The 15,518-nt window shown below is 39.2% G+C and overlaps 1 protein-coding gene across 3 annotated transcripts in view; it reads left to right on the plus strand.

The window, feature by feature from the left end:
- The window catches only part of shroom3 (shroom family member 3), a 91,510-nt gene that overhangs the window by 15,847 nt on the left and 60,145 nt on the right, over positions 1-15,518 (plus strand). For 2 of the 3 annotated variants that reach the window (XM_052104358.1, XM_052104359.1), the window contains one exon: positions 3,548-3,702. In XM_052104358.1, the coding sequence (XP_051960318.1) occupies positions 3,548-3,702 (155 nt within the window). Of the gene's footprint in view, positions 1-3,547; positions 3,703-10,993; positions 11,178-15,518 lie in introns of those variants that run through there. The other variant, XM_052104361.1, reaches the window with a different exon arrangement.

Here is a 15,518-nt window from a genome sequence, read left to right on the forward strand (position 1 = left end):
GGATTCCACTGAACTAAACATGCAATGTGATGAGGTCCTCTTACAACAATGTATCACACTACTGTTAGTAATACCACTACTCTTTTGTATAATGTTCGGTTTCACATATTATATGGTATATAACGTGCCGTATTTAGCAAGTAGTAAGCTCTTATTCCATTCAAACATATTTTCAGCATAGGGTGCTCTGGTTGTATATGGCACATTATGGCAAATCTGAGTATTTTTTTACATATTGAAAATTTGCATACTAAGCTCTGTATACATGCTGCAAACTGAAAGAATAGAGTGAGTAGTTTGGTTCTATGCCAGTCGGGACATATCTCTCTCTTTCTCTTTCCCAGTCTCTTTCTTACCCCCCACACACTGTCCTAACCCCTTCATCTTCTCCTTGAGAGCAGGCAAATACAGGCCAGAATAAAGCCCAGGCCTCTGGCAAAGACCCAACACAGAGAGAGGGAGAGCGGAATGTCAGCTACGGAATTCGCGAGAGCCCCGCTAGCCTGAAAAACAACAATAGAACAGAGATGATAAAAAAAGAACCAAAGAAAACCCTACATAGCAATTGCAAGCATACTCTTTCCGTAGTCTTGAATACTGATTCAGCCCTTCTGTGAAGCTGCTCTTTTATTCATCCATTTCAGAATGCGACGTGTTGTTTACAGTGTGTCGGCAATAGACGACGAGCTAAGAGTGACCTAAACCCCAGGAAGTCGGGGGTTAAAATAAGGTTAAGAGAATTAGACGCATTGAGTTACATATTAATGGATTCATTGTCACTGGCTTGGCAGCACATCTACAATTAAACACCCTTATTCATGGCCTCAAGGCCGAGTGTTAAGTAAATCTCTGCTAGCCGTCTATTCTTTGAGTTGCCGGGCTTTACGCTCAATAACCTGTGAAAGGGAAGACATGCTTGCTCTTACGATTATTCTGAATATGTCCTGATTTGAATGTGGCGGCTCCCGCCGCAAGGAAGTGGCTCACGGCAGGCCTTTTGAGAGCAAGAGTTGTCACGAATGAGCCAAACGAAGGACATGTTTTAGCAGGAAACGATAGACAATTGGGGACGCTTCTCAAATGTGTGTCTTTAGAGGGATAATGAAATGCTAGTTTGTTCTTCTTGTGTGTTATCTTGAAAAGGCTTCCTGATGGTCTTATTTTCTTTGGCTCAGATCTGTCTGCAGTTAAGGAATGCTAATAATAAACATGAGGTCAAATTTTATGGATGATGAAGTATTACTCGGAGTAAGAATTTGCTTATATATCTGCCTGTATGTTTAGTTATTAATCATCTAGCTGGCACATTCCTATCCAAGCAACTTGTAATAACTTACATTGGTTTAGGAAAGCGAATTGTGAGTGGTCATATCCGATCTAGTTTCGATCATAATCTCTTATCTAACTTATTCTGTCTTTCCTTGTCCACCGTGAGATGCTACTTAGGATTTACAGTTTTCTTTGTGGTCGAAATATCAAAATATTAAATTGCAGTAAAGTTTCTTAAACTCTTTCGGGTGTACAATGACATTAACTAGTGAGCTACCTAAGCAAGCAGCATTTTAAGGCATCTAGGCACCCTCATGATGCAAAGGCTGTTCCAAAACTTTTAAGATGCTTACACTTTGGATTTCCACGAGACATTGAGCATGATGCAAATTGTGTCATCAGCACAGTGTATGCGGATGTCTGTGCTCGTCATTTGTGCATGCGCCTTCCGTTGGTTGTAGTAAAGAATAGCTATCAGTCGTAGTGCGAATGCGTCAAATGCATCCGTACGGAGTCACGTCAAAAGTTTGAAAGGTTAGATTGCTCAACTGTGCGTGAGACTTAACATTAATGATGAAAAACACGTTTCGTTCAATATCGTTTCACTTCAATTGTTCAATATCGAACAGGGCATGACATTAAGGATGGTCTTGTGAAGTGGTCATTCACTTGTCCAAGTAAAAATGTTACTTGTCCGGAGAGGAAAAAAAAGGAAATTTGTTTAATTGTGGTGCAACTATAACTTTTTCAGAAGCAATGTTCTCCATCAATATTCTTGTTTTCCAGCAATCATGTGCCAACTTACATTTACCTGTACATTGTTGTTCTTGGCAAATCAAATACTTAAACTGGTCATTAAAAGGATTGTTCACCCAAAAAAATTTAAATTCTGTCACGATTACTCGAACTCATGTTGTTCCAAGCCGACAGAAGAGAGAAATTTAAATGAAATACCAAAGGCAGATTGTTACCCCCAGTCACCACTTACTTTCATTCATCTTTTTTTCCATACAATGAAAGTGAATGGTGACTGAGACTGACATTATGTCTAACATCTCATTTTGTGGTCCATGGATGAAAGAAAGAATGCCACATGGGTTTGCGATACATTAGGTAAGTTATGACAGTATTTACATTTTTGGGTCAACTATCCCTTTAAGTTTAAGCAAAAAAAAAAATATATATATATATATATATATATATATATATATATATAGGTAATCACAGCAGTGCTGATATAGGCCCATATAGCACGATTGCGAGTGTGATATTGCTTAAAAAAATACATTTATTTATTTTGTATTTTTTTTGCTTAAACTTAAAGGGATAGTTGACCCAAAAATGAAAATAGTATCATAAATTACCTAATGTATCGCAAACAGTGCTCATTGAACATCTCTCGTCCAATCAGATTCGAGGACCGGAACTAACTGTGTATATACAATATTTGTTGTCGTTGTTCGCTTAGCAACATGCTAATAGCAAACTTTACGTTCAATTGCGAGTTGAGCCCTGAGTTAGTTGTTAGCTTAGCCACATTTTGTTGTCGTTGTTCGCTTAGCAACATGCTAATAGCAAACTTTACTTTCAATTGTGAGTTGAGCCCTGAGTTAGTTGTTAGCTTAGCCACATTTTGTTGTCATTGTTTGCTTAGCAGCATGCTAATAGCAAACTTTACTTTCAATTGTGAGTTGAGTATCCCTTTCGCTTCCTGTGAGGTGATATGCTTGACACTAAGAGTCGCTCCCTTTGTAGTGCTTTCCAAATCAGTCACATACTGTATGAGGTTCCACTTCAGGGGGCGTCCACATCTTGCTGTTTTTCACTGTAGGAGTGCCACCTTTTTGTAGATGCCGTGTCAAGTTAAAAAGAACTTAAACTTTTAGAGTTTCTTGAGACACCTGCGTTCTGCCAGAATGACCCCTTAAAAGTCAGCTGCCTTTGTAGACAGTCGACAGCAAGGAAGCTTACTAGGATTTGGAACAGAGCCATTATAGTTTCTGGACAATGCTGTATACCACAGAGCTTTGGTAATGTGGGACTTCGTTCTCCATGTACCAGGGTGAGTGATTATGCGACCAAAATATTAGTGTCTAGAGACTGCGAATGTGGAGACGTGAAGGTTCAAAGAAAACATTCTTTGAATTCTGGGCAGGTTTTACTGGGGGATCTGTGTCCGTTAGCATGCATGTGTTTTAAATTACGTTCGGTGATCCTTCAAAGTCTTTATCCATTATTATAGAGAGTGCTCACTATTTGTGTGTTTATCTTCCCACAGGTAGAGGTGGGTGGAAAGGCGTCTCTGCTGCAGCACCCCCTACAGGCGGGAGATGAAGTTGTCATAATTAATGAGTTGGAGTTGAGTGGATGGAGGCAAGAAGCGATATCTCTTGTTAAAGGATCTTACAAAACACTGCGGCTTACGGTGCGACGGTAAGGCTACATGCTATGTGTTTTGACCCAAAATAAGTCAGTTATTTATTCATTTTTTTATCTTTTGTCTTTTTACCTTTTTGCTTCCTGTCTAACAAATATCTCTTCAGTTTATTTACAGTAAACTAGAACGATATAAATCATAAAACTGCTTTTTGGTTAATCATTTCCCGGTGGCTTCTTTGTTGGAACAACCTATTATGTTTTATATATTTTACACCTATTATGTACTCAACAACTATTAAGTCGACCACGTGTAATGTCATGCAAATGCTTTAAAAACCTATTAATCTAATTTAAATGCGGTTTTCTTGAGACGTCCGTTATTAGTTTTTTTCTATTAGCTGATTTGTAGCAGTTTTCAGTATATTGGTGAGCATGTAAACATGCATTATTGCTCAGTGTGTATGGCCATATTTTAGTACCTAGAGTGCCAGTCTAAACACAGGACGTGCTCGAACACAGTTTAACTGACACAATGGGCCGGAATTAGCCTGGCACTGCCCTTATCAACCTTACCACAGCAGGCCGGACGTGTTTAACACTACTAAAAATAGAAAACACTTTCTTCCTGATAGAGACGCATATAAAGGTCTAATGCTGTTTTATGTTTTTGTAAATTTGCTTGGTTGTCATTTGAGTCCTGGTGTGTAAACCCATTAACACCAGTGGTTTGAATGTCTGTGTATATTTAGAGTACATGTGAAAAGAGCTGGACACATGATACAGGCTGAGTTGCATATGAAAGCAGGTGTGAGCAGGTGTGTAGTGTTGCCATGGTGACAGGTGAATGTGTAGCAGGGGGCCTCTAGGGGGTGTTTTGAGCAGAGTTAGACCCTTGAGAGAGGTCGCACACACACACACACACACACACACACACACACATATACTCAAATATAGGTTATGGAGTACTGGCATCACAGACAACACAAAGACGGCTGTGTTCTTGCAGGAGTGAAAATTGCAGGGTGGTTTACAGAGATGCATGTGTTGTTTTGTAGTGCTGGTTTACACTGATCTGTATTATAACCTGATGATGCACACTTTAGCTAGTATACAGTATATGTATATGCATACATATACTTACTTTCTGAATTAAAGGAATGTTCCAGGTTCATTACAAGCTAAGCTCAATCAACAGCCTTTATGGCATAATGTTGATTACCACCAAAACATTTTGACATTCCTTGTTTTTTAAAAAATCAGTCAGGGACTTACAATGGAAGTGAAAGGGACCAGTCCATAAACATTAAAATACACACTGTTTCAAAAGGGTAGCCACACGATGTAAATATTGTAAAACTAGGGATTTACAGGTGTTACAGCGTTTACCAGATTACAGGGTTTACTGACGTTACGTTTAATTTTAGATATAACGTCATACAGATAAGATTATTAAGAGATTTTATCACACTAAAATCATATAAAAATGTATAATGCTTAAATCTTGTGGCTATACTATAAAATACTGGTGTGTATTTGAATTTTTATGGACTGACCCCATTCAGTGCCATTGGATGTCCCTTACTTTAAACGCACAGTTTTTTCTTCTTAAATAAACAAAATGTAAAATATATTATTTTGTTTTCTTTCTATAAAAGAGGGACTAAAAATTAAACACAAATGAAATCAGAGATGAATTGCTTAAACTACAAAAAAATAAAAGTAAAGAAATCACAAAATTAATAGTGGTAAATTATTAAATAATTTGTCCTTGCCCTACATAGTAACATTGTACGTAGTTTACATTTATGCATTTGGCAGACGCTTTTATCCAAAGTGACTTACAGTGCACTTATTACAGGGACAATCCCCCCGGAGCAACCTGGAGTTAAGTGCCTTGCTCAAGGACACAATGGTGGTGGCTGTGGGAACGAACCAGCGACCTACTGATGACCAGTTCTGTGCTTAGACCACTACACCACCACCACCACACCCCTATTGTAGTTATTTTCTTATGTGTAGTGTTGTTATTATGTTGCAGTAAGTGTGATTTTTGTTTTTTGGCACAGGGTGATAATGACCACATATTAGTAATTTACACAGTGAGGTACACTCACACACATACATACACAAACACACAAGGCCTCTTTCAGCCTGGATAATGCTGTTATAATGGCAGGCATTGTGTCACACCTGGTTGTGTGAGGACACGTTGGTGTCAGGTTCACTCAGACTGACTCCAGATCAGAGGTGAAAGAACAGGGGAAATGCAAAAAGAGAGGGATTATGGTTCCCAGGAGCAGAGAGAGAGAGAAAGATGCAATGGGGTGGAAACAAAATGATTTAAACCACTCAATGATTTATTATAGTAGTATTCTGTATACAGTATGCCGTAGATAATGTGTAATTGGTAATGTTTACATTCTGTATGTTTACAACTCTCTATACACATTTTTGGTTTGAGCAGAGTGAATGTGAAACATTTGGCTGTGCCCCGCGTTTCACAACATATTTCCAGATGGACAGATAAAACGACATAATGTGAAAAGATTGTCTATATTTTAATTCAAGAGTGTACTGCTTGATTACAGGCTTGCTTATGTAACCAGTTCTGTTGTATTTGCCAGATATTCAAGTAAATTTCTTCTAATAATTAGGGATGCACCGATCCGATACCTGGATCGGTATCGGCTCCCAAACTGAAGCTTTTAGACGGATCGGGTATCGGTCCGACGAGCACGATCCAAATCCGATACTGTGTGTTAGACATGTTCATTACTGTCAAGCTCAAAAATGACATAAAAGAACCATTAAAGTAGTTCATATGACTCGTGCATTTTATTCAAAGCCATTTGAAGACGTGCGATAGCTCTGTGAATCACAAAAGGGTGTGTTTAATAAGTAATAAATAAAAAAAATGCACGTGCAGCTCCAGCGCGTCAGTGAATGTGGCGCTGCTCTGTTTACACACACACAGCGGCTATTTTTAGCCTTCACGTGGTGCGCAATATTTGAGCGCTACTCACGAACAACATCTCAGATGTAGATGCTCAATAGTTCGGTTCACTTATAATATGCATTTAGAACTGCACTGGAGGTGTGTTTTGTTTTTATTTTTTTTATTTTTTTATTCAGAATTTGAATAAGCGCATTAAACTACTGTGAACTTGCCTACAAACACACACTTTCAGGACTTCCTGGAGAGTTCAGAATGTCAAAATAATTAGTTAGCATCGCTAAATAGCATACTTTTTCTGATGGATCAGTTATGCAAGACAGCAGTGTGTAAATGCAGTCTACACTCTCGCCTCTGTGATTTAATACAGACATCGCTTATCCCATGTGAATCAACGGGAAGACTTGCAGACGTCCACAGTAGCCTAATAAAATTATTTAACTTTAAAGACATATGACTGGGAAATTAATCTGTGTTTTAAACTGCCTGTGCACTCTCACCTCACTGTAGTATGTTGTTTGAATCGGCCCCCATCACTATTTTTTTAATCCTGAGTTTAAACGCTGCCTCGTCACTGATAATCCACTCGGTTTAAAATCTTGGACCTAATACAGCTGCCAACACCAGATATTTGTCAGTGTAGAAGCACTCACTAATTAATATGGCCACACAAGATATTTAGCGCATTCTGGTAGGAGTGGAAAGTGAGCTATGAATCTGTTCCAGACTCCCACAACGCACACACTCATCCTATAAACGCACTCTTCAAGGATTGTCCCAGAGAACAAGCTCAGCGCACTCGCTTCCCTGTTGCCTCCTCTCGCTGCTGCAGCCGGTGCTGGGATCCTCGACATCCACAGTGACTGCCTTTTTGTTATTAATAAATTCCATAATAATTTCCTCTGCTCTTGGGTCTGTTTCTCCCTATTGCATCGTTACACCAATTTAAAATATTGGCAAATGTCCCACACGTCTGTGTATGCACTCAAGTGTGTTGGGGGAATCCCAAAGTTTGACGTAAGGGGGAACCATATTATTGCAGCGCAATGTCACAACAAGCCATGATAAAACAAACACAGCAGGAAACGTCTGGAAATAAACTAAGCAATTGAGAACTAAACATAGCAAAGTTTTCCTTTTGCAATGACCGTTATTTACACCAGAGTCACAGGGAAATTACATTATATCCCTGTGGATGCGAGGGCGTGGTTGAGCGTTCATCTGGGGAGAGTGGAAGCAGTAAGGGTTTTCACCTGAGATGAATTGCTGGTAATTGCTGTTTCTATGTTCACAGTGCGAGATGGGGGGCAATAAAAAGGTGTCAGACCTCAGAGTGGGAGAGAGAGAGCCCAGCTGACATGTCGAGTGTGTGTTGGCCGCTGCCATTCCCAGATCGTTTGATTGTATCTGTGAATCTTTAGCATTACGCCATCAAACAAACTTGTTTTTTGTTATTAATACATTTACCTTTGAGTTGGATTCGCCGTCTCCCGCTTCCTCATTCCTTGAACCTTGTTACGATCCCCCTTGCTGAAGAGAAAGCTGCTTACTGATGGAGCCACATGTAAATGGGGGTAAAGATTACACTGCCTACATACTGCATGTAAAGGTGAACGCCACTTTGGTGTCTTAAGCAGCTTTCTTGTAATATACGTCTTTCTGGTGTCCATGTAAATGAGCTTAGTGAGTGTTTCCGTGGAAAAACTAGTCAGACAATGTGCCAAAGTTTGTGAGATTTGTGGTGGTAAAGATTTGAAATACTTTCAAGTATTTTCTTTGATTCACTTATACATTTTTAGATGCATCGTTTGAACAATCCCTTCTTATTCCTTAAATCCCAATATCAATTTTTCACTCTGTCGCAACCCTCTATAATGCCCACCAGTGATTCAGTAGTATAGTGGAGAAGTTAGTTTTGAGTGGGAATGACAATGAGGCTGTGAGGGATAGACTTAAGGCCAAAGTATTCTTCGGGCATGCGCATTGCGGATACCTCCATGCACAGTATATGTGACGCAAATTGCGTCATCAGTACAGCTGCGTGGCTGGTCCGCGCGCTGCCTCGATTTTCTTGACTTGCGCACGCGGTCCTCGCCACCACCACTACTAGAGTGGTGGTGACATAGTGGGCTAAATCACATAACTGTTAATCAGAAGATCGCTGGTTCGATCCCCACAGCCACAACCGTTGTGTCCTTGAGCAAGGCACTTAACTCCAGGTTGCTCCGGGGGCTTGTCCCTGTAATAAGGGCACTGTAAGTCGCTTTGGATAAAAGCGTCTGCCAAATGCATAAATGTAAATGTAAATGTAAAATGTCCTTGTCTGTGCTCATATGCTGGCCATTGATAGTACTAAAAGAGTGTCAGAAAGCAGTTGCAGTGTGCATGCGTCAAACGCATTCCTGTTCGTTCGTGGTCAGAAAAGTATACTCGCATAGGCAACGCGGTCGACTGGGCGCGAGGCGATCTGGAACGCGCAAAAACGAATTATACCGGCGCCTTTACATCTCTTCAATGGCACATATGGTATACAGCTGTAAATTACGGTATAAAGCTGTAAAATTGGAACAATCCAAAAACACTTTAAACAGCAGTACAACCCACTGAATAGACTGTACATCTGTCCCTCACAGCCTCGTTGTCATTCCCGTCAAATATCATAGATGGTGCTGCTGTGAAGAGGTCTTTTCACTGCGTGTTGAGAGTTAAAGTTTGGTTTAACTTGTTCTGTGTGTCCAAAGATGCATTAATCAACGCATGTGATTAAAAACAACAACAACAACAACAACAACAACAAAAAAGACAAAATTTATTGTAATCACACATGGATGCGTTAAAGAAACCATGCACGTCTTCTCTCATTATATGCACTCACATTATATGCCGCTAGTCTTAAAGAGACAGTACTGATTACGTTCTACATATCAATTTATAAATACAAACTATGCAAGTAAACAATAAAAATTTAACAAAAATATATATGCAACACAATATATGCAATTTCAAGATATTAATTGATGGAATAGACTGAATTTGGAAATTTTTCAAAAGCTAAAATGTGACCCATTTGATGAAAATCTAATGATAAAATATAATATGTAAAATGTATATTTCTGATTGTACCTAGAAGGATTTCCTAGAAGGTTCCTTTATAATTAAGTGCATATAGATGTATTTTTATATGTAAGTAAAATGGACATAGTAACAGAAATGTACCCATATGAATTGATTTCGAATCGAGATCTAAATCTAATCAAATCGAGAGCTTGTGCATTGGACTCAAATCGAATTGGGAAATCTGCATCAATACTCAGCCCTACTTGGTAACAAGAAAACAAGACAGTTACCTGCCCCTAAGCATCACGTTAAAAGTTTTCCCAGCTGCTATAATGAGTAAAGTCAAATCATTTTTATTTGTAAAGTGCTTTTCACAATACACATATTTTCAAAGCAGCTTTACATAAAGTGAGTGCTCCCTTAGAAGAACTAGTTGCTCGATTTGCAAGCTTTGGGGCTTTGAAAATCTGAAAGATATTCAAGAGTTTTGTTTGAGCAAGTAAGCAAGATATCCAGTCCTTCCTATCTATGTGGGCAGTTCTTGGCCAGCATATTCTACAAAGTGTTTCAGACTTTATGCCTGTTGTTTCATGAAAAGTCTAAGGGGGAACAAAGACTTGGAGAGATTTAAGAAAGATGCTGTAGGAAAAGCAGAACTTTAAATTTGTAAAAGGACAGAGGGAGAGAGAGATTCCAAAGCAAAAATATGAGAAAAAACAGTAGTGGAGGACATATATAGAGAGACAGTGAAGAGGAAGGTGTTGTCAGAGTCACATATGTGCAGCGGTGAAACAGTCTGCTGAAGGAGGATGTTGATTTACATACGAGTCCAGAGGTCAACCACCGGTGGGAAGGAGGGAAGGAAAACAATAAAAAGTTCGAAACCACACACTTTCTCTCTCTCTCTCTCTCTCTCTCTCTCTCTCTCTCTCTGAGGGGGTTCTTTCCAGTTCCTCCTCTCTGGGTCATTTGCTGTGTTAACTCTCTGAAGCCTTGTATGATCTCTCTTGCCTGTCAAAGTCAAGTTACAAAGACAGATCCAACAGCTTGTCGTGGCCTCTGCAAACAGCCCCGCTGGGCCCAGCAACGGTCACTTTGTGGCCTATGACATCATTGCCTCGCCATTTGAAAGAGTTATGCAAGAGAAAGGACTTGGGACTCTGCGTCAAAGGAAGGAGGTGCCAGGCACTTGTGAAGGGAATCAAACAGGTACTAGATCATGAGAACGTCAGTATGTGGTTCTCCGAGGTTCTCAAGGGGCTGTATCAGTAAAAGTTGCGTGCAACTGCTTCAGTTTTATGAAAGGATCAGAATAAGTGTGGAGATTTATGGAGAACACATCTGAAGCCTGATTGAAACTGATTTACAACATTTGAAGAACATTCACACAACCTGGTGCAGAGCAGATCGGATCTCTCAAGCACTTTTGAGTGCTTTGGGAGGTCAGATCACTGTTTAATCAGACTGATCTCAGTCCAGTTTAAATGAAGAACTCTGAGGTACATGGTGACTCAGACAGGTATGTAAAACATAAAAACATTTGTGTTTGCTGAATCATTCACAGTTGCCGAAATAACCATCAGTGGTAAATGTGCATGCATGTGGGTTTACATGCAAACTGTTTGTTTGTTTGTGGAATGGTTTTGATGGAGTACACCTACAGTGTGTGTTGATGTATTTGCATGATAGATTCAATTTATAATAGAATTCATTAATGTTAGTCATGAAACATGGTGGCTCTTTAACTTTAAGCGCATAGAGACCTGTGATAATTCTGCACAGAAACATTGGAATTTACAAATACTTGTATGCCAACCTGATTGTGGGCACTAAAGTGTAGACTCTAGAACACGTATACAGTGGCCCCAAAATTATTTGCACTCTTAAGCCACACTTAATATATGAATTGTATTGCAGTGTACAAAATATTAAACCAAGTGCTCTGCTAACACAGTGTTTCTCAACTGGTGGGTAACGCCCCAAAATAAGGTTGCAGGTCTGATCGGATTGGGTCGCTGACAGCTGGGAAAGAACAATGCCAGAGTTCTTCCTCCCATTTAAATTTTCTGAGGCCCAAACCAAATTTCAAACTGAATGATATTCATATTGCGCCAATGATCTGCTCTGCTCTAACCTAGTGTATCTCTTGAGCTCATGTCAATGGGGCTTCTCTTGATATCGCGGCACTAACCACTGAACACTGAAGCGACCCATTTTCTAGTTTAAACCTCTCAAACATCTAGACAGCCCTGACATTATAAACATCAACTGACGAGGACAAGCGAGACCATGCATGTGCCACATCATCACCGAAAAATGACTAACTAGATTGATCTACAGTAATGAGGATCCACCCGTATGTTCTGTATATTATACAGTATATTTGGTAATATATATATATTTGTGAAATTAGGAAATGCGTAGGAAAAAATATGGTCACTTGTTACATGCCCTTTTATTTGAAAACCATGAAAAAGCTATGCTAGATATAAGAAAATGCAACCCAAGCTAGATTAAATCCAGGTTACGTTTTTTACTGTGTTGGGTCGCCACTTGATGTCCAATATAAAATCTGGATCCTGAAGCAAAACCAGTTGAGAACCACAGATGATGCTTGATCTGGTCTCTAAACTAACCTTGGTCATTCTCTGTCAACTTGACCAGAGGCTCAAAATGTATTTTGGAGAAAAACTACAGGGGAAAAATAACCTTCGAAATTGCTTCTGGAGTTATAGACACTCCAACTGTGGCAAAACACACACAATATATATATTTTTTCCTCCTAAATTTTGACTCACACCATTGGCAGAATATGCAACAAGGGTTGCTGAAGTCAGCTAAATTTAGGAATAAAACTACATATCTCTGTGTAAACTTAAAATTATGATGTTGCCACCTTTTTAAGGTTATTAGTTTTACCTGTAGTTTTGCCACAAATCAAAGACGAAAATTGGCGAATGGTGAATTGTAAGCGGAAATTTTCATTCCGGCCCCATTTAAAAAGTAATAGATTACTCAGTATATATTGATCCATGGCTTTTAATATTTTGGCTTTCATCTTATTTATGTTCATATTTCTTCAGGAAAAATTCCATCCGGGAACGTTTCTGAAATTTGGCGAGATTTGACAAGCAATAAAGCTGAAGTTCATCATGTTCCACTAATGTATGACAACCACAATGTGCCATAATAGTGCATGTCTTCATTTTGAACTGTATATCTATTGTTTTATAATATAACAAAACTTTGCCACTTGGTTTGATATTTTTTCTATGCAATGACATTCATACATTTTGTAGTGTGGCTTAAAGAAACATTCAGAGTTTAGTACAAGTTGAGCTCCATCGACAGCATTTTTGGCATAATACTGATTACCACAAAAAATAATTTTGACTTGTCCCTCCTTTTCGGGGTTACAGTGAGGCACTTACAGTGAAAGTCAATGGGGCCAATCTGTACATTAAAATATTCACTGTACACTAGCAAAACGGTACACGTTTTATCATGATTTTAGTGCGAAAAAAAAACTCACTTACTAAACTTTTCCATGTAAAGATACATCCTGCCTTTTAAACCCTCCAAAACTGTGTCCCCATTAATTTCCATTGTAAGTGCCTCACTGTAAACTTGTTTTATTTATTATTATTATTAGTTTAAAGAATGACAAGTACATTTCTGTGGTAATCAACATTATGCTACAAATGCTGTCGATTGAGCTTAACTTGTAAGTTTCCAAAAGCATTTTTGGAGCCACTGTATGCGTTTATATCCACTTCTGTTTCGGTGGTCTTGTGTGTCCAGCACTCAGACTCTTGGCTAAAACCTTTAGCTGTCAGGCTTATGCTTTCTTCCAAACAAATTCTCTCTCTCCATCTTTTCAGATTAAAACACACACATCTTATCCTTCACCTGCTTTATGATGGAGTGTGAGAGACAGCAAATATTCTTTCGACAAGAACAGAGAGTCAGTCCCAACGTGACACTCTGGAATGCTGTAAATATTTAACAATATCTTGTTAAAGGATGCTTATGTGCCAAGAGCCTCCGCCTAACACCTGTCCATTCCTCTCACTCTCTCTGTTTTCTCCTCTCTGAAGATGAAGTACAAGGAAACACAGTTTCGTCCCGAGACACTCAGGCGTGCGTGTGTGTGTGTGTGTGTGTGATCTCCCCTGTCCGCCGTTGAGTGTCTGACCAAAGTAAAGTATGGTTTAATTGTGTCCTATTAACATTTGCAAACGTTTTACGATCGGATTAATCTTGCATTTGGTATGCTCATATAGTTCCAATTGGGAGAAAAAGGTTTACATATGTGTCCTGAACAACCAGATGCATTTGGGCTTGGCTAAGCTGCATGTTGTATGTGAGTAAAACCACCTCCTGAGGTTTTTGAGTGATTGAATTTGATTGTTCTCTAATTCGTCTTACACTTGGTATTTTCATGTTTCACACCAAGTGTAAATACCTTGAAGTATATGACATTGATCTGACTGCATATCTGAACTTTACTACACACCTGAAACTGATCACAAACGTAGCTAGACCTGGACCTGGTTTATTATGTGTTGGTTAGATTACTATATGGTAGGAGACACATATGCTTTGTTTATGTCAACACGTGAAGACGGATCGTATTATTATGGCAAAAATACTGGTTGTAATGTTGCATAACATGCTTTGGTGTACTATACAAAGAGAGAGAGAGAGGGGGAGAGACAATTGCCTTCTGCATTAAACAAATAGTGTTTACTGTGTAGCCTTTCAGAGAATATGAATCTCTAATTGAGTCCAATGATCGTAGGTTTGCACAAGGCATTGGCTGTTTGTTTGTTTACTTATTGTTTTTAGTGTGATAAAGTAGGACCACAATGTATAAAGGAGTTACGGTGTCCCAAAACAGTTTACAGTGTTAAGTATTTTTTGATCTTCAATGACAACCTGGTCTCATAGAATCACGTTACTATACCTACATTTTTGCTAAAGGATTTTTATGAGCTCGTTGTATGTATTGCAGCAGTGTCACGGTGACTTTATGCAATAGCTCAACTGATAGAGCATTGCACTTGCACTTGCGATGCGAACCGACACGTGAAACGGAAGTGTCTTGGAATGGTCTGCACTTATATAGTGCTTTTTTTTTAAGCCTTAACGGTATTCAAAGCGCTTTACACTGCGTCTCATTCACCCATTCACACACATATTCATACACCAATGGTGGCAGAGCTGCTATGTAAGGTGCTAGCCTGCCATTGGGAGCAACTTGTGTTCAGTGTCTTGCCCAAGGACACTTCGGTATGTGGAGTCCTGTGGGCCGGGATTCGAACCACCAACCCTGCGATTAGTGGCCGACCCGCTCTTCCAACTGAGACACAGCCGCCCTATTAGAACACTAACATTACCCAAGACTAATTTTTAGGATTCCACAACAAACATTTGATGGTGGCAATCACCTCCCCACTCATGTTCTCCTTCGCCATCGCCTCGTTAATTTTCACTATATGCCAGTAAGAATAAAGAGACGAGACACAAGCATGTAGTTAAGTCAAGCTTTACCACAAGCTTAACTCAATAATAGAGACCGTGAACACTTTCCTTCATGCCATTAGTGTTTAACACTCCTAAACACATGGTGAATTACTGCATTAAGGTCCGTTAACAGGTGTTTTGCCATGATGGAGCGTTAGTGGAGCGAGAGAAAACAATGACACTCAAAGCACAAGATAAAGATAGAAATTTGAATCATTTTGACTGCGAAAAACATTTAAGTTTACATAGAAATGCTGGACAATATTTCAGAAAGGTGTTACAGGAAGATAATATGAACATAAACTTAACTAATGGATTGTATCCTTACAACTTG

This window comes from Xyrauchen texanus, chromosome 34 (assembly GCF_025860055.1).
Source record: "Xyrauchen texanus isolate HMW12.3.18 chromosome 34, RBS_HiC_50CHRs, whole genome shotgun sequence".
In the NCBI taxonomy this organism is placed as follows: domain Eukaryota; kingdom Metazoa; phylum Chordata; class Actinopteri; order Cypriniformes; family Catostomidae; genus Xyrauchen; species Xyrauchen texanus.